This window comes from Musa acuminata, chromosome BXJ1-6 (genome assembly GCF_036884655.1).
Source record: "Musa acuminata AAA Group cultivar baxijiao chromosome BXJ1-6, Cavendish_Baxijiao_AAA, whole genome shotgun sequence".
Taxonomy (NCBI): domain Eukaryota; kingdom Viridiplantae; phylum Streptophyta; class Magnoliopsida; order Zingiberales; family Musaceae; genus Musa; species Musa acuminata.
The window spans coordinates 44540614-44559615 of NC_088332.1; the positions used below are offsets into that span (position 1 = coordinate 44540614).

A 19002-nucleotide genomic window follows, 5' to 3' on the forward strand; every position below is an offset into this window, starting at 1 on the left:
TGAATATAATAGAAACTTTAGATGTTTTTCTTTATTTTTTGAAATTTACTCTCTAATCTTGGAAAGCTTGATAGTTTACACGTCAGTGTTGAAATCTTATATTATTTTTATATGAGAAAAAAACCAGCTTGAATCTAATTATACACCTCAACAGGATGAACTTAATCTAACCTCATTAGCCTCTAAACTCAAGTAGATATATATTCTCTCTCCTGCCACCATTGAATTTGGGAGTTTTCTGGGTCAACGTCAACGAACAATGGATACCACAAAGTCGTAGTCCTCTTTGATACGCTTTCTAATATTTTTTTCCTGACATTTGAAGAATATTATAAAGCAATCTCTATCATGCCTGTCATTGTCCATTAGTCTTAGATCAGATCAAACGAGTCAAAATTTAAGTTGATTTATAAGAGTTTGATATATATCCATTATTAGTTTATGTTTAATAAAATTTATAAATAATTATCTCATCAAATTTATAAATGCTCAATTCGAATTTCAAAGTCCAATGTTGTCATCAGTCCATGAATACATTAATCCGTAAATTGATGTGCATTAGTTTTCATCGAGAAGGATTTGAACGAAACCTGGCCGGTGTTCGATCCACGGAGACTACCAAGTCGTCACCATCTTCATATCATATAAATCTTCTAATATATGATTCATCGAATGCATGGAAAACCAAAAATTAATTCGATCAGTGCTTTCCAAGGATCAGAACAGGTGACAACCCTTCCAATCTTTTGCTATATTTTGCCGGTACTCGACCTCGTACCTCATCATTTTGAGGGTGGCGCAATGGAGCTCCCACGAGTACTGCTCACTTCCCAGTACGTCCGCATCCTTCTCCTCCTTTTGCTACACTCCCTTCTTTTCCTGTGTCACTCTGCTACCGTAGACCAACCTTCGGGAAGCGAAACCGATCGGGCCGCCCTGCTCGCCGTCAGGGCAGCCATCACCGAAGACCCTCGCGGCATCATGAATTCGTGGAACGATACTGTCCACTTCTGCCAATGGCTGGGCGTCGCATGCGACGATCCCGACCACCGTGAGAGGGTCACCACCTTGGCCTTGGAATTCATGAGCCTCCGAGGGGTCATCTCCCCTTCCATCGGCAACCTAACCTACCTCGGCTACCTGCGACTCTCAAACAATAGCTTTTATGGTGAGATACCCCCGGAGATCAGTCGTTTGGCCCAGCTCAAGGATCTCAATCTGAGCTACAACGCCTTGAGCGGCACCATTCCGGTTAGTCTTGGCCTCTGCACCAACCTCCTAGGCATCGACTTCACTGGCAATCTCATCTCTGGAAACATTCCCGCACAGCTCGGCTCTCTTCTTAAGCTTCTTGTGTTGAACCTCGGGGCTAACAAGCTCGTCGGCGACATCACGCCTTTCCTGGGAAATATTTCGTCCCTCCAACAACTTGATCTGTCGAGCAACAAGCTCACTGGAGAGATACCATCTTCCCTGGGGAAACTTTTCAATCTCTCCCATCTTGATCTCTCAGTCAACGGGCTAGTTGGTGCCATACCGCCTTCGCTTGGGAGCCTCTCTTCCATCCGCTTGCTCAATCTCACAGGCAATGGCCTCACCGGAGCCATTCCATCGAAGATGGCAAGCCTCTTGACCCTTCAGCAGCTGGATCTATCATACAACAGCCTTTCTGGAGAAATTCCTCCATTGTTGGGTAGTATCCTCCTACTCGAGCACCTCCATCTGAACAGCAACAATCTCACGGGAAGCCTTCCGTATTCCTTGGAGAACCTACTATCTCTAACTTACCTCGATCTCTCCAAAAATAGTCTCAGTGGGTCGATCCCTCCCTCAATCACAAACCTGTCATCACTTCGAGTTCTGGATTTGTCATCCAACAACCTCGTAGGCAGAATTCCGGAGGAAATAGGCCGTCTGACGAGCCTAGAATTCTTCAAGGTGTCCGTGAATGGACTATCCGGGAATGTTCCACCATCACTCTACAACATATCTTCTCTGCAGACTCTGAGAATGGCTTACAACCAGATGTCAGGGACGCTCCCACCAGATATCGGCGGCACTCTACCCAATCTTCACTTTCTCGACATGGCCAGCAACCGGTTCGTGGGACAAATTCCGTTGTCAGTCGCTAATGCTACGTTGCTTCGACAAATCGACCTCAGCCGCAACAATTTCAGCGGTCGAATACCTGCCAATCTGGGCAACCTTCCATATCTCATGCAGCTTTCCCTAGGGAGAAACAGGCTTGAAGCCAGAGACGCCTTGGACTGGGAATTCGTCTCTTCCTTGGTCAACTGCAGTCTACTGAAGGAACTAAGACTGGCTATGAATAATCTTAGCGGTGCGCTTCCTGCCTCTATAGCTAATCTCTCGACCCAGCTCAATACTATAACGCTCGGTCGAAACCAAATCTCTGGATCCTTTCCTTCCGGGATCAAGAACTTCGTTAACTTGGTTACACTGGCTATGAATGAGAATCTATTCACCGGCAGTATTCCCGACTTCCTGGGAGAACTTGCCGACCTGGGATCTTTGATCTTGTATGGCAACAAGTTTTCAGGCAACATCCCAGCCTCGCTTGGCAACTTGACTGCATTGAATGAGCTTATATTGTTCGATAACTACTTGGAAGGCAGCATCCCGGTGAGTCTTGGGAAATGCCAGGGTTTGAATACTTTAGATCTCGCTGGCAATCACCTGAGTGGATCCATCCCAATGGAAGTTTTTAGCATCGAATCCTTGTCGAACTATCTTGACTTGTCCAGCAATCACTTGAATGGAACACTACCGATGGAGGTCGGCAGGTTGCGCAACACTCCCTTTTTATCTGTTTCCAACAACAGGCTTTCAGGTGAAATTCCAACAAGCTTAGGTGATTGTCAAGTGCTGCAGTACCTCAATTTGAGTAACAATTTCTTTCAAGGAAGCGTTCCTAAATCTCTGAGCAACCTGAAGGGACTCGAGAAGTTGGACCTTTCATCCAATGACTTGTCTGGTTCCTTCCCAGATTTTCTAGCAGGCTTGCCTTTCCTGAAACTTCTGAATCTATCTTTCAATGATCTGGATGGTGAAGTGCCAGTAGATAAAATTTTCAGCAATTCTAGCGAGTTTTCCGTCGTCGGAAACCACAAACTCTGTGGGGGTATCTCAAGTTTGCATTTGCCTTCCTGCTCAACTCAGACATCCAAGAAGAACAGGTCGCTTATTCTTAAAGTAACGTTGCCGATTGTTGTTCTAATCTTACTGTTTGCTCTGTTTATGACCTGCCGTTACGCGAGAAAACACAAGAAGCATTCTCCCCCAGCTGAACTCACATCCGATGCTCCGACAAAATTGTCTTATCTCGAGCTGATGAAGGCAACCGATGACTTCTCCTCCGAGAATTTGATTGGCATTGGAAGCTACGGTTCGGTGTACAGAGGTGTTTTGGGTGACGGCAAAACTCTCGTTGCGATCAAGGTACTCAACCTGGTGCAGCGAGGCGCTTTCAAGGCTTTCGTCGCAGAGTGTGAAGCTTTAAGAAGCATTCGACACCGAAACCTGGTCAAGATCTTGACAACCTGCTCGAGTGTGGATTTCAGAGGTAATGAATTCAGAGCTATCGTGTTTGATTTCATGCCTAACGGGAGCTTGGAGAGTTGGTTGCATCCAGACACAGACAAGAAGCTATACTCGAAGCGATTAGGTCTGCTTCAGAGACTTGATATAGCAATCGATGTTGCTGCTGCGCTGAACTATCTTCATGACCACTGCGAGACGCCAATCATCCACTGTGATCTGAAGCCAAGCAATGTCCTTCTTGATGGCAACATGACTGCTCGTGTCGGAGATTTTGGCCTAGCAAGATTCCTCTCCAATGGCACCGACCGGTATCTATCTTCTTCTTCAGTAATAAAAGGTTCCATCGGCTATATGGCTCCAGGTAAACCTTTGAATTATAAGCTTTTCTCCAAAGTGTGCAGTCTTCTCATTCATCTGCACGGGACATATAAGAATATATGGTTTAATCGTGTGAATTAAACGCAGAATATGGGATGGGCGGGCAGGTTTCGACTCATGCGGATGTCTACAGCTACGGAGTGCTGCTGCTGGAGCTGTTCACCGGGCGGAGGCCTACCGACGACATGTTTAAGGACGGTCTCACCCTCCAAAACCACGTCGAGGAAGCCTTTTCGAAAGGAGCTCAAGTCACCGGCATCGCTGATCCGTCACTATTCTCGAACGACAAAGATGGTGAAGACACTTCAGATCTCATGGTCGGAATGCAAGCAAGCGAAAGGATAACGAGAAGCTTAGAATCGGTGCTCGTGGTTGGTCTCCGCTGTGCCAAGGACTCGCCGAGAGAGCGCATCACGATCAAGGATGCTGCGAACAGAATAGAGACGATCAAGAGTCTGCTGTTCACTGCCGAAATGAATAAGAGTCCATTTAATACTCCGTGTTTAATATAGTTTTCGTAAAAGAATGGGCTGTTCTGTTTCTTCCTCTGTTTCCTCCATGACTCGGTTCCCCTTGTCATCCCTGCAATCCAAGTAATACCAGAGATGGTTCGCCTTGCATGCCCACTTAGTTTCGTTCAGGAACCGCACCCTCGAGACAGAGATGGTGTTTCCTGTCCCTAAGGGTACGCGTGACAGACAGTGCAACTCTCACGTGGGACCCACCACCCCTGTGGCATAGTATTCTCCTTCTCGTCCGACATAGTAGATCCGTATAATACATCTTGTCGTCTCCCTCACACTTCTACCAAAAGTTATCTCCTGACGAGGCTCTTGTGTCCTTGTCGATGGACCCCACTTTCTTGAGCGAGCCACTTGGCAAAACAAATGGTTTTGGGCCGAGATCTCCGGTTGAAGATTCTCGCTCGCCCTTGCCGAAGAGCAAGAGACGAAGTAACCCCTTAGGGCACAGCCTGGGAATCTGCGTGGCGGTTCCGCAGGAGGAACGGGAGGAGCGAGAAGGGGGGGGTGGAGGAGAAAGGGCTAGTCCATGGCGGCGAGCTTGTGGCGGTCGGTGTTCGGGGGGTCGACCTCCGCGGCGGAGGATGAGGGAGGCGTAGCGTTCTGGTCGAACCCGGAGCGGGCGGGGTGGCTGACAAAGCAGGGGGAGTACATCAAGACGTGGCGCCGCCGGTGGTTCGTGCTGAAGCAGGGGAAGCTCTTCTGGTTCAAGGACTCCCACGTCACCCGCGCCTCCGCCCCTCGCGGCGTCATCCCCGTCGCCTCCTGCCTCACCGTCAAGGGCGCCGAGGACGTCCTCAACCGACCCTTCGCCTTCGAGATCTCCACACGGGCCGAGACCATGTACTTCATCGCCGACACTGAGAAGGAGAAAGAGGAGTGGATCAACTCCATCGGCCGCTCCATCGTCCAGCACTCCCGGTCCCTGGCCGACGCCGAGGTCGTCGACTACGAATCCACCAAGAGGACCGCCAAAGCTCCCGACGGCGATCAAATCTGATAAATTGACGGCGACGACAATCCTCGCAGGTGAGCGTTCTCCTACATCTGGCCACGGAAAATGTATAGATCTAGGGTTTTGTCCACTTCCCCCGGTCTGTTAATCTCGCTCTATGTTACAATAAATTTTGGATCCTTGTTGTTCTTGCTCATTGACAGGTGATGAGTTCACTATTTGATGGGTGAGCTAAGTATGTGTTGCCATTACCTTGTCTTCTTGATCTGGATCTATTTCTTGTTTCATATCCTTCCTGTCTGTTAAACCTGCGCTACTGGTTCAATAAATCTAATCTATGCAAGATTAATGGTTCAATTGGTAGATAATTTTACCTTCTTGTCAAAGATTTTGTAGGTAATAGACGTAGAATGCTTTTCTTTATCTCCATTCTTTTCTTTATCTTCTTGATTTCATACTTGATGTGGTCTGTTGTTTGTGTCCTTTACCATTTTCTACTGCTGATTATGGTTTATATTACTGATGAATCCACGGTTTGTGTTCTTTACTGTTGATCTTCTGACTGGCAGAAGTAATAAGTTTGATCACTTTTCTTTGATGTGCTAAATTATCTACCTGAAGAATTTGCTTTGGTTGTTATTTAGAGTAAACCAATGAATGTTGCTGTGCTTATCATTTGTCTTGGAAACATTAGTCATTCAGTCTCCATCAATGAGATCATGCAAGGGGATTTTGCAATTCAACACAGAACTTCATTACTGTTAGGACAAAGAAAATACTCTTTGCACATATGTCAATTCCATGGATGTTAGATGAACAAGATATATCTCATCCTTGTATAATATTATGTCTTATGTAATACAGAATCAAGTTGCCTTGACCATAACAAGGCACATTAGTGCCTTTTTAATCTGATAGAGTTCATACTTGGAAAGTACTTATTTCTGATTCCTTGAGAGAGTGTGTTTCATGTTTGATATGCTTATTAATAGTGTCTATGTTTCTGACCTATGTTTTCTGACCTTTATTAGTTATTAGGATTCCAATTTGCATCTACTGGATGTAGTTGCAGAAATCAGTGAACTTGTGTTTTCTGCCTTTGACAGATTAGGTTTGTACAAAATGGCATCGTCAGGCACCTTTAAATAAATGAGTTATTTTGGAAAAAAAAATATAGGCTACAAAAGAGAATGCTCTTACGGTTTTCTAGTTGGAAACTTGGCATCCTTGTTCATGCATTTTTCTATTATTCTTTTACTTTCAACACTTCTTGCTTCTGAAATTTGTACTTTCCGATAAATACCTAGTTATGTATTATCTTCACGCTTCATTAAACTTGAAGCTGCCTAATGAGTTGATGAGACTGTTAAGTAAATGGCTAACAACATTTCTGTAAAACGGGAAGGTTCACCAATCAGCCGATCCGTATGGATCAACCGAGACCATACTGATCGTCCCTGATTGGTCAGCTTTAGGTCGCCCGCAGAATTGGTTGGGATCATTTGGCATGAACTTATCTCTAGTCAATTGAATCCATCTGAGTTTGCCTGATTTCTATATATTGACTGTCGGGGAAAGCAAAACTATGAGAAAAAGGATAAATGAGGGGGAAGGGAAAATTCATCAGGCAACAATGGCAAGAAAACTGGTTATGTCACTCTTTGCCTGATTTTTTTAGTTCATGTGGTCTCACTCTTTGTGGTATTATTCTATGCAAAACCAGTTATGCCTTTAGCGAAGATCTAGAGATAGTTAATTTGTGAATTAGTATTACTCAGTGATTCAACAATGACAAAATAGAGCTTGAACCGACTCTGTTTTCTTGTTCAACTTGTGCTTAGAAAAAGCCAGGACTAATTGTTTGTGTCGGCTTTGAAGGCTCTTAGTAATTGCATGTACACATGCATGTTCATGGATATTTGTGAATTCTATTTTAGCAGACAAAGTGCTCATCCTGTTCCTCTCATTATGATCGTATTTCTGCTTCTTTTAGTGATGTATACTGTAGCAGGTGGCAATCTTCATCCTCCTTTAGGTAAACACTTTATATACTAAGGTGTAAATGGTGCTCGGATGCATTATCAATTCATGTCTTTGCTACTAACCTCACTAGCAACATAATATCTTTTGACACCTGCAAACATATGTCCTGCTATTATTTTCTGTCTGCTGATACGTCTTCCAAATTTCTTGTTCCTTTTATACAACGAAACCCAAATCTAAGAAGAACCAATGGTATCATTCTAAGTCTTGCTGCGAGCTGTTTCAGGAACTTGTGGCTGCGGCCTAAAGTCTTGGTGTGTGCTATCTCAGGATCTCAGTGACTCAGATACACGTCTTGTTGGCTTTTGTCATCGAACTATGTGATAGTGATCTTGGTAATGATTCTTATATATATGCTTGGTGGATGGTTTTAAAGTTTCATTTGCTTTATGCATTATTATCACTTTAATAACATCGTCATATTGTCACAGACTTACTTGAAATTATCTAAGTCAGGTATCATTGTTGCAATGTCATAAACTTAATTAAATTTTTTTAAATCGCGAGACACTCTTGCATTTATGACATGAATTTAACTAAAACTGTTTAAGTCATGGGGTATCTTTACATTATTCGTCCATTAAAGATAAACATAGTTATAAGCTTAGGTCTTAAAGGATCTTTCAAAGAATAAATTGATTAGTTAAAAGGTAAGTAGCGGATAAATCTCAACATTTTATAAAGAGAATAATTTTACAAGAAATTTAATAAATACTTAGAGAAAAGAGAGAAAATAAAAAATAAAAACTTTAGAAGTTAAATGAACAATTATAAGTTCACAAATAATTACTCATCGGGTGTCAGACGCATTGAAAATTATCATAAACTTAACGTACGAATTTATGAAGTCAATCGTCGTCCAATATTATCCTAAACCTCGAGATACATATTTTTTTTTTAATCGTAACTTATAGAAAATATGTTATGGCATGTATAACTAAGTTATTTTGAAATAATTTTATCCATTCTAATAAGTGATTATTTTATAAGTTTTTAAACTGTTTATGTTATAATTTTTAAGCAAAACATACAAAAAACAAAACATAACATAACATTTCAGTTCACGAGCATTTGATGCTTAACCGCAACCAATTTATCCAAACAAAATCGAAGCACATGATAACACCAAATGAATGAGATGTAGCCGCTTATCAGTGATGATCGGCAGTCGTACCATACGTCGGTGTACAATAAATAATATGACGATATTTTTTAGAAACCTCTTACTTGATCATCAAGCACAGGGAAAAGCTTTTAGCCACGATGGAGATGGAGACGTGGAAGGTCAGACACGACCGGGAGGTGACTTATAGCAGTTGTTACAAGTTAAACTGGCCTTTCTGCGACATAAACAATCTGTGTCAACAGCATATGCAAATGTTATTTCAACACCATATCTTACAATCCCAAGACAGCTGGCACGATTTATGATCCAAAGGTCATGCACTCCAAGGTCAACGCAAATCACAATAACATTTTCCACATCGAACAAGTAATAGTGTGTAAAACAATTAGAAGATATATCAGCATCGAGAGATAACATCTTCACCGTATCAAAACAAGGAGAACTTTATTGTTTCCCCGAAGGTTGGGAAAATAACCATAGTTACTGACTAAACCATAATAGAACTAACCAAAGAATCTATCGGCCAACTGCAGCAACAGGAAGGTCACCAGACAAATTCAAGAAATTTTCTAAAAATAAAAGTAATATTGAGAGGTGATCAAGCATATTTTTGGCCCCAGATGAATCACCAACAAACATCACAAACTAACAGTCATGAACACAATGTCGTATGCCACCAAAATCACGAGGTGCACGTCACGTCAAGTTTCAACTGTGTAACTGTGCGACCTGATCGCCCCAAGAGCTGAGGGCGGTGTCGTCTGCCTTTGGGATAATGCATCTAACATCGCTCAAGCACTCCTGAAGATGCCATCTCGTCAGAGGGGTTGTCCCGCCCCCGTGAGAATCAACGACAACGTCGAACCGAGCCGCAATCGACTCTCGCACGCAGGTATAAATACCTCTGATCGATCCCAAGGAAAGAGGGGAGAAAAAAAAGGGGAATCCAAACCAATCTGACTTGCTTATCGGAGGGACCAAAGTCGGGACTCACCCGACAAAGGTCGTTTTGCAAGGAGGCGATCGCCATCAAGTTACAAGTGTCTTCACCCCGAAGTTGCCACCCAATACTCAGAGGAGGGTGGCCCAACGGTTCGGATCCCGACCAATGTCAGCCCACATCTCTCATCTCAAGGCGATGCCCACGTCACGAGGAAGATCGCCAACTATCCCGGGCACGAGAGGACGCATCTTGCTATAAACGATGCTCGGGTCAACTAGCTTTGGAGTGCTAACCCCCAGGACTCGACTGATCCTATCGCTCGCAAGGACTTGGTTGATCCTACCGCCTCAACCCTCGCCTGAGACGCTCGAGGGACGTAACCACCTCATCGACCCACTTATTCCACCATAAATTCCTAACGTTGGCACGTGAGCCTAACCGTGCTGACTCATCAAACACGATATTTTTGTTCACTAACAAAAGGGTACATTAAATTATTCTAAATACTATAAGCAACACTAAAGAAATCAACTGAATGAATAAGCACAGACAGAATAGATGCTATCTAATTTCCCTTTTTTCAGATATAAAAAGTTTGTTCCTAACTTTCAGTATCTCTTGTCTCATGCATATTATAAATGTGCCTTTTTTTATGAAGAGGGCAAAAAATTAATACATATATTGATCAAGAAGAAGCCAGCTTTTAAACCAGAAGCCCTAAATTGAGTGACAACAAAGCGCATAGATCTCATGGGAAAAAAAAGAAAAACAAATTAAATTAAAAGAACTATAAATAACAATAAAAATTATTTTATTATTCATAAAAGATTATAAATAATAAGAGATTGTCAATAGTAAAAAATAAAATTTAAATAATAAACTCTTTGGGAAAAAGTAAAAAAGAGGATGCTTTAAAAAAAAAAATTGTCACATGAATTTCTGTTGTTGCTAAATTGCTCAACGATTATTATTCTGTTGTGGATGAGATCAGTTAACGGAAGACAACAACGACGACGGGGACCGCTGGTGGGGCCAACGCGAGTTTAATTTCCGATATGGCATCGGCTACTCCAATGACAAGGCAGGTATGGCATTCACGTGTCGGAGATGCATCGCCTCCCCCAAGTTAATCTGATGGAGCGGCGGTCTCGTGATCGAGTATGAAAAGGCCGGGCGTTTGAAAGTGTCCACGTGGCGCTAAAAAACGTGTCCTTGACGACAACGCCGGCGGGGACGAAGTAAAAGAGAATATACAATTAATAATGAAGCCAAACTACTTATTATATGTTTTACGAATTCATATCATCATATCGATGTTGGTCAGACCAATGTGCATCTTTCCATGTATTATTATTATATTTCGACTGGAGACAATGGGGAGGACCATTTTGTAACAGACACGAAAGTTGAGGGCCTGTTCATGTAATTTACGGAGGGAGATTAAATGTGCCGCCTCCCCCGAGTTGGGAATAGGCACCGTTAGCTTTCCTTATCGGCCATCCGACAACGGCGACGGCGACGGCGACGCTAAGCAAGTAACCGCGTGTGTGTTTGAGTCACTCTTGCCCCCTCTCCTCCTCCTCCTCTCGTTGCTTCGTTCCCATTTCGCAGATCCGAACGACTCCGAAGTCGCCTGCCGTCCTCCTGCTGAGGAAACCCCAAATCCGACGGCGATCACCGTTGCACGGGCGCAGACGTGAGTTAGGTTTTCGCGCTTCCTCTCTTTTTCTGCTCTTCTTTTCGCATCCTTCCGTTGCTCCGTCGCCATTCCGCCCGTTTCCTAGCTCGGTGGCGCGATCTGCCGCCTTCTCCTTTCACTCACATCGATGGAGCTTGGATGGAGAGGATTTCAGTAGTTCGGAAAAGCTGGGGCCTCGGAGTGGGGTGTAAGGACTCGAAATTTGGCTTGGGGCGAGGTTTGGTGGCAGAGAAACATGAATCGGAGCCTTAGGGCAGCGGTGGCGCCGTCTCCCGGGCGGACTATGACAAAACAGGCGGACGAGGAGCTCGCCCTATTTCTCGAGATGCGGAAGCTGGGGAAGGAGCAAAACAACCTTCTTCTTCACAGCGCCGCTGAACTCGATCCCCCGTTGGGTAATTTTTGACCCTTGGTCTCTGCTCTCTCTCTCTCTCTCTCTCTCTCTCTCTCTCTCTCTCTCCGATTCAGGCCTTCCTTGCTTGAAAAAAGGTCCCTCTTTTCTTTACGTTGCTCTTGTTATTTGTGGTCGGTAGGGTCTAAACCTGGGACTGCTCCTATATTCAAGATCGCCTCATCGGCGCCGACACGCGAGGCCGGGATTGGTGACTTCCTAAATTCCGACAGTGAAAAAAATGACTATGACTGGTAACTCTTTCGGCTGTTTCTTTCTAATTATGCCTTTCACTTGCCACCCACTTTCTTCTTCCATGTAAGGATTAAAGTCATCAACCGCTATTTTGGTGTCCCAACATGAAATGTGTTTTCTCTTCAAAGATGTCTGTGTACGTGGAATGCATTTCTTCATTCTATATTGTGAATCTCTAGTCTTACAATTTTAGGTTTTTCCTCGTGATTCATCGAAATAATATATTAAGGCTCATACTATATTAGAAAGTTGTGGTTTCTGTTGGACATGCCAATACATGGGAACCGGTGGGTTTGTTATACTGGGAAAACACTGTTCTTTGATATCCATGAATCCCAAAGTCTATAGATGTCAAATCTTGTTCACAGTTTTTTACCCTCAACTCAAGCTCATTCTGTCATTGTGCTGTATTCTGGTTCGCCAATGCTTCTTTCATATTTCTTATGTTCTTAGGTTAGGTGACTATATAACAATTTCAAAGCTTCAAGCTGCATCATACCATACGTTGCCTTGTCTATTAAGGTTTTGACCTGCAATGACTAACTGCAATGTTAACCATAACTAAGTTGGAGACTTGTTTATCTGAAGTTTTTCTTTGGGCTTCTTGTCCTCATTGTATTAGCTCCAAGGGTAACATATAGATAGTTTGTTCATAGCAACTCTTGCAAGCTTTAACATATTTTCCTAATTTTTAAACCACCAACACCAGATTAGAAAAAAGGGTTGGGGTTTTTACATTTTATGTTCGATCTTTAACCATTCAGAAATCATCTAATAGTATTTTTTAATCTATAGATAATACTAAATAATTTATATTTTCAATCCCCTGGATGTGGTTTGGCAAAATAGCTCAATCTCAACAGGTGAAATTAAATAAATGGTGAGGAAAATTATATAATGCATAACTCAAACTTCGTACCTCCTGCTTTGATACAACATCACCAACTTTTTTAGAAGCTTAAACTAACAGATTAGATGGAGTTCTATGATTTATATACTAACAAGGTTAATTACTGAATTCTGAGGAGAAGACTCCAGAGACAGCTAGGATATCAGGAATGAGGATTAGTGTCTGATTGCATAGTTCTATAGATCTACATATGGCTCGTAGCAGTGTTGACTCAAGCTTCTGATACATCGTATGATATCATGATTCTCTTAATATGCAGATTTTGATAAACATAATTGCAAATTGTCAGTTAAGTGATGAGAATGTTATACATTGAAGGCATAGCTAACATTAGAGTTGTCTTATGGGTTAATTACTAATTGTCTGCTCGTTATGATACAAAAGGTGTTTTTTCCTTTTCTTTCAGGCTTCTTACACCACCGGGTACTCCACTCTTTCCGTCTCTGGATACTGAATCAAAAAGAGCCCCTGTAAGTAGCACCGGTACTCCAAAAAATCGTTCTACATTGCAAAAATCTAGGGTGAGCTCTCTAACTGATTTATCTCCTTTAACATTTGCACATAACAATTTGAGTGTATCTTCTAATTTGAATTTGGACACCAAAAGAAACCATGGATTTATTTTGTGCACATTTTAGTGCTATTATTACTTGTGTATAGCTACAGTACTCTTTGGTGATGCATGTTGGACACTGTTAAGTGTCTATCATCACTTTCTCTTTACTTTTGCGGGGTGTTGAGTATGCTCAACCTTACGGAAAAGAATGGCAGATAAACATATTAGAGCTTGATTGGTATGAATTTTTAGGATTTTTTTTGCTAATATGGCCTTCCAAATCTTATGTTTGTCCAAATACCCCACAAATGTGTGAATTACTTGTATAATGCCTATAAACATTGGTTACCCATCGAATTGGCCCTTCCAGTAAGCCTCCAACACCAAGTTCATAAGGCAATGACTTCTAAGGTATTGAAAAACTAAAATGTTCTCTCTCTCTCTCTCTCCAATGACTTTTAAGGTATTGAAAAACTAAAATGTTCCCTCTCTCTCTCTCTCTCTTAATGTTACTTCAGTTCATATTTCTTTGCAGTTCCTGCTTGTCTAACAAATTGCTAATTCAATAGGAATCTGCTAGTTATTGTCCCTGAGGAGACATCTTAATGATTACAGTGTATCATGTGCAGTCATGAATAAGATTTAAAATATAAAATAGGAATCTAGTATTCATCACACTTCTCAATTGTAGATGTGCCATGACTCTTTGATATCATCAATCTGGGGGGTTCCAATTGACTAAAGATCTAAGCCTTGCAACTCTTCTTACCATATAAGACTCATTGATGCTTTTAACCATGTAAATATACTGCTGTGACCTTTATGGTTATTCATCTACTTAAAAGGTTTGAAGCTCTTTGATAATCATCTGTCAATTACTTTATTTTGGCTTCCATTAGATAAACAATTAAGTTGAAAATCTAGCTTTCATTCTGCTATTCCTTTTTTTTCTCAGAAGTCTATAAATTTGACTGACATTCAATTTTTATCAACTTTCGGACATTAAATGCCATGGAAGGGTGTTCAATTTGTTAACATATTTGGTTATTTTCATATTTTTGTGATAAACTCTGCTGCATTTCCTTATTTTTCTGTTGCTTTTCTGCATCTTAATGCTATATTTTAGTTAGCAAATGCTCCAGATCCTTCAAGGAATGCAGCATCAAGGCAACCAACATCATCATCTGGTTTTAATTCATCTACTGTGGGAACTCGCAGACCGTCATCATCTGGTGGTCCTACTCATAGTGCATCTAGACCTGTAACTCCAAATGGACGCCCTACATTAACTGCAACTTCAAAACCTACCAGAGCTTCCACTCCCACTTCACGAGCTGCTTTACCTTCAAAGTCATGTACTCCACCACGATCATCAACACCTGTTAGATATTCTACACAACCATCTAGGTCATCTGTACCTGCAGCGAGCAAGACTGCATCAAGGTCAGCTACTCCTACAAGACGACCTTCTGCCATATCTGCTGTTCCTTCCAGCTCTGCTCCATCAAGTCGATCATCTTCTGTCGCAAGGTCAGGTTCAACAGTATCTAAAGGTTCAACACCATGTGGAAGCTCTTCAGCCATAAAACCTAGATCACTGAAACCCTCATGTACCCCTGGTTCTTCTCATGATGCACCCTCAAGCTCACACACATCATTGCCTGAGAGGCCCTCGGCTTCTCGAGGTAGACCTGGAGCACCCAACATTCGATCATCTTCTGTTGAGCCTGGACCAAATGTCCGACCAAGGCGGCAGTCTTGTTCTCCATCCAGAGGGCGTGTTCCAAATGGTAATGTTCATAAAGGCAGTTCTGTTCCACCATCAAGCAGACCACAGGCAAATGCCAGTGACAACATGAACCCTGTTCTAATTGGAAATAAGATGGTTGAACGGATAGTGAACATGAGAAGACTTGTGCCTCCAAAGCAAGATGACCAACGATCAAGCCATAATAACCTCTGTGGCAAGTCTTCTCTCACACCAGATAGCACTGGCTTTGGGAGGACACTGTCAAAGAAATCGCTGGATATGGCATTGAGGCATATGGTAATATATTGTCCTTCAGATCTTTTGCTTCCTCGGCTATCAGATATCCTGCTTTTCCAAGCTTGCTGTCCATGTTCTTCCTGATAAGTGGTCAAAATTTTGAAGTATTATGTATCTTTTGATCAGATATATTTGCAAACGCAGGATATAAGGCGGAGTGTTCCCAACAGTTCGAGACCATCCATGACAAATGTTCCAGCTTTATCTGTGTATGTGAGGTCAGGACCCACAAGAAGCAGAACAGTTGGTGTCTCCGACTCTCCTCTTGCCACAAGCAGCACAGCGAGTTCTGAACATAGTGTCAATAACAACACGATCTGTCTTGATGGGAATGAAATCGAAGATGATCTTACTAGTGAGAAAGGAGGCAGGTGCTCGCCTGCTGTCTTCATTGCCAGATGACCACCACATGAAAGAGTTACATTCTTGCTATTGAACACATTACTTTTCTTATGATTTGTCATCATGGTAAAGGCCTCTTTTCCATGACCTGATGATATATTTACTTTATCTTTGATCTTGTTGGTCGTATTTAGGTTTCTAATGTCAAAAATACCAGGCCCTCCTGTATGAGTAGAGGTAATTGCTCAACATTTGGCTTGCAGCTCTTTTGATAAGTTATTATAGCTTTCCAAGCCTACCACATTTCACTGTGCCTTTAGCAGACTTCCAACATTTTAGTGTGTAGAATTGCTACCTTGCACAGCTTTTCTCGTGTATTTTTGGAATAGCTGGGCAGGGAAGTCTTTGTATTAACTAGGCTTTTCTTCTTGGGGTTTGCATTTATTATCTTGTGGTAGATGATAAAGTAGATGAATTTTTTCAAACTAACCTCGAAGGGGCACTTAGGTGGGTTGAGACGCATGTTGAATCTTTTTATAATTTGGAACGTCTTGGTCAGGTCTGTCAAGTGTGTATCAGATGTTCTATTTTTTACGATAATATTGTCTGCATATATTTCTATGTTCCTTTTGATGTAGTACTTGAACATTATGTTCTTTTACTTGAAAGGTATGATCTCGTAACATTATATGCCTCAGTTGGTAATGGAGGTGTGCTCTCAATCCTAGGGTGTCATCCTGATCTAATTATAGTCCGAGAACGTGTTCGTGAAGGTAAGGAAGAGGATCGATCTGAGATGACATCTATTAGTTGATTGATTTGAGAAAGATGATACTTATCCTTCGAATAGATTTTGTTGAGATCGGTATAATCAATGCACATTCTTTAATTTTCATTGGTATTTTTTGATTAAGACAACATTGGAAAATCATTCAGGGTACTGGACTTCAGTAATAAATTTTGCCCTCGACAACCTATCGACCTCGTCATTGATTGCTTGTTACACTTGGGAGCGAACTTGTGAGGCCTTTGCTTCATGAGTCGAGCCTTGGGAAGAATATTCAAATGATATTAGGCAACATCTGGATTAATGCCCAACATGTCCTTTGGCAACCAAGTGAACACCTCGACGCTTTTTTTTTTTTGAGAAATTTAATTAATTGCACACGCTCCTCCTTGTCGAGTGGTGCCTTGATCAATTATTCCATCGACTTCGGGTGCCGAAGAGGCTTTTTGAAATCCTAAGGGTACATTGGCGTTGGCTCAGGCTTAGTTTTCTTCGGTAGTGAGACGATAGTCAGGTAGCATTGCTTGGATTCTCATGGGATGCTTCTTAGTTTTCTAACGTCAACTTTTGTCAGGAATTTTATTACCATGTGGTATTTGGATACCATCGCATTCGGTCGATTGAGAGTAGATTGATCGATGATTGCATTGTAGGTCGAGGGAATGTTCACCACAATGAATTTGGTCGTCAGCATCTTGGAGTAGGGCTCTTCGCTTAAAGTGAAATGTAGGCTCATAGTCCCAAGCGAGCAGATGGAATTACTTATGAATCCCGTCAGCGAAGATGCCATCGAGGAGAGGTTGTTAGCTGACAATATGAGCTTTTGAAAGGCATCAAAATAAAGTATGTTAGTGAAGCTACCTGTGTCGATCATAACTCTTTTCACCCGAGCATTAATCATCCTTACGAATACCACCAATGTGTTGTCGTGGTTCGGGTCGAGGTACTCTCTCTCCTTTTCCTTGAAAGTGATCTCAGTACCTCTTTCTTGCCTCGGGTATTTCTTTATGATGGCTCGGGCGTAAACTTTGCGTCCTGCCCCTCGAGGCCACCGATTTATCTTTCCACTGGGCCTTGTGAGCGAGGCGACAGTTCTTGGGGTTTGTGGAGGAACCTCCCAAAGTACCCTCGATAGATGAGCTCTTCTATCTAGTCCTTCAGATCATGGCATTTTTCAATGCCATGGTCATAGTCTCGGTGGAAGCGATAATATTTCAATTTGTCCCTCGTTTCTAAGGGGTCCTCATTGGTAGTGGCTCTTTTAGAAATCCCTTTTCCATTATTTGTAAGATGATCTCGGTCCTTGCATATTAATGGGAGTCAACCCAGGCCTCAAGTGAGATACCTCAGGTCAACCATGCTTCCTTCGCAATGAGCCCGAGGTTGGTGCTTGAGGCGGTTCTAGGCATGGCCTCTTGTGGGTTTCCTTGTGCTTGCCCGATATCATTATTTCTGCATATATGTACTAATTGGCCCTCTTGAGTGTCTCAAGGGTTGTTGCTAGTAGTCTTTCCACCAATGACCAGAAGAACCAGAAAGGCCTTAGGCTCATCTTAAAGGTTTGTATCACCAAAGAAGGGTGAGCATCCTAGACGTCTTAGATTTCACCAGTGAACCACGTAACAAATTTAGAGAGGGTTTTGTCCTCCCTCTGCCTCAGTCTAAGTAACATCATTGTGGATAGCTTTGAGCATACGTTCCAAGGAAGTGGAGCTCAAATTCCTTCGCAAGCTGAGCGAATGATGAAACTAAGAGCGGCTTAAGCGACTAAACTATTCTCACATCGAGCCTCTCAATATGGTTGGGAACACTCAGCACATCATAGCATCTAAGATATCATATAACAACATCTGAGTTCAGAAAGCTACAGTGTGCTCCATTGGGTCGGAGCTATCATTAAGGGCCTCCAATAGGTAGAAATTCGTCAAGATTGGTTCTTCTAGAATGCTATGGATGAATGGGGAATGACCTAAAGTGTACCTTTCCCCTTTGATTTTTAGAACTTTCGGTGCATCTTGTTTAGGTGCTAATCCATCAATCGCAGTTGGGCTCTCAAAGAGTCATCCATTGAGTCAGCTGATTGGGTTTTTGACTCGGGCAAAGCTGGCCCGTGATGCAGGGGCATGTTCAATTCCACCATCAGTGAGCGCAGTGCTCCGGTTAGCATTTCGATTGGTCAGGGCAATTTGGGGCTACCAGTAATGGATCAGTTGAGGGAACCCTAGTAGGTGCAGGTGCAAGTGGTGGTTGAACCATTGGTCGCAATTGTGAAGGGGGGATTACTTGTTGAGCCAATTGAGGCAAAAATGGGGTGATAGCTTGCATCATTCCAATAAGGATCTGCGCCTGGTGCGTAACGCTCAGATGGCCTCGACAAAAACAATTAGATGCCCTATGCTAGCCCCCGGAGGCAAGAGCTCATGGTCGTTGAACAAGCACCAGTAGCACCCTGGGGTTTGAGTTGAGGGGGATGCATCCACCCAAGGAA

At 42.6% G+C, this 19002-nt stretch overlaps 3 protein-coding genes across 4 annotated transcripts; all 3 read left to right on the forward strand.

Moving 5' to 3' along the window:
• The first annotated feature begins 722 nt into the window (after positions 1 to 722).
• Positions 723 to 4552, forward strand: LOC135677255 (probable LRR receptor-like serine/threonine-protein kinase At3g47570). The gene is made up of 2 exons (XM_065189367.1): positions 723 to 3922; positions 4027 to 4552. Exons 1-2 carry the CDS (start codon positions 802 to 804, stop codon positions 4449 to 4451), a joined length of 3546 nt encoding a protein of 1181 aa, XP_065045439.1. The 5' UTR covers positions 723 to 801; the 3' UTR covers positions 4452 to 4552.
• Positions 4553 to 4861: 309 nt separating this feature from the next.
• On the forward strand, positions 4862 to 5772 carry LOC135677256 (pleckstrin homology domain-containing protein 1-like). Its single transcript, XM_065189368.1, has one exon. The coding sequence runs from the start codon at positions 4990 to 4992 to the stop codon at positions 5458 to 5460; it is 471 nt and encodes a 156-aa protein (XP_065045440.1). The 5' UTR covers positions 4862 to 4989; the 3' UTR covers positions 5461 to 5772.
• Positions 5773 to 10908: 5136 nt separating this feature from the next.
• LOC103990203 (uncharacterized) lies at positions 10909 to 16155 on the forward strand. 2 transcript variants are annotated; one of them, XM_009409273.3, is made up of 5 exons: positions 10909 to 11621; positions 11760 to 11871; positions 13189 to 13303; positions 14465 to 15385; positions 15512 to 16155. In XM_009409273.3, exons 1-5 carry the CDS (start codon positions 11462 to 11464, stop codon positions 15785 to 15787), a joined length of 1584 nt encoding a protein of 527 aa, XP_009407548.2. In that variant the 5' UTR covers positions 10909 to 11461; the 3' UTR covers positions 15788 to 16155. The 2 variants fall into 2 exon arrangements, with proteins under 2 accessions (XP_009407548.2, XP_009407549.2); XM_009409274.3 differs by having other exon boundaries at positions 10911 to 11621; positions 15530 to 16155.
• Positions 16156 to 19002: the final 2847 nt, after the last annotated feature.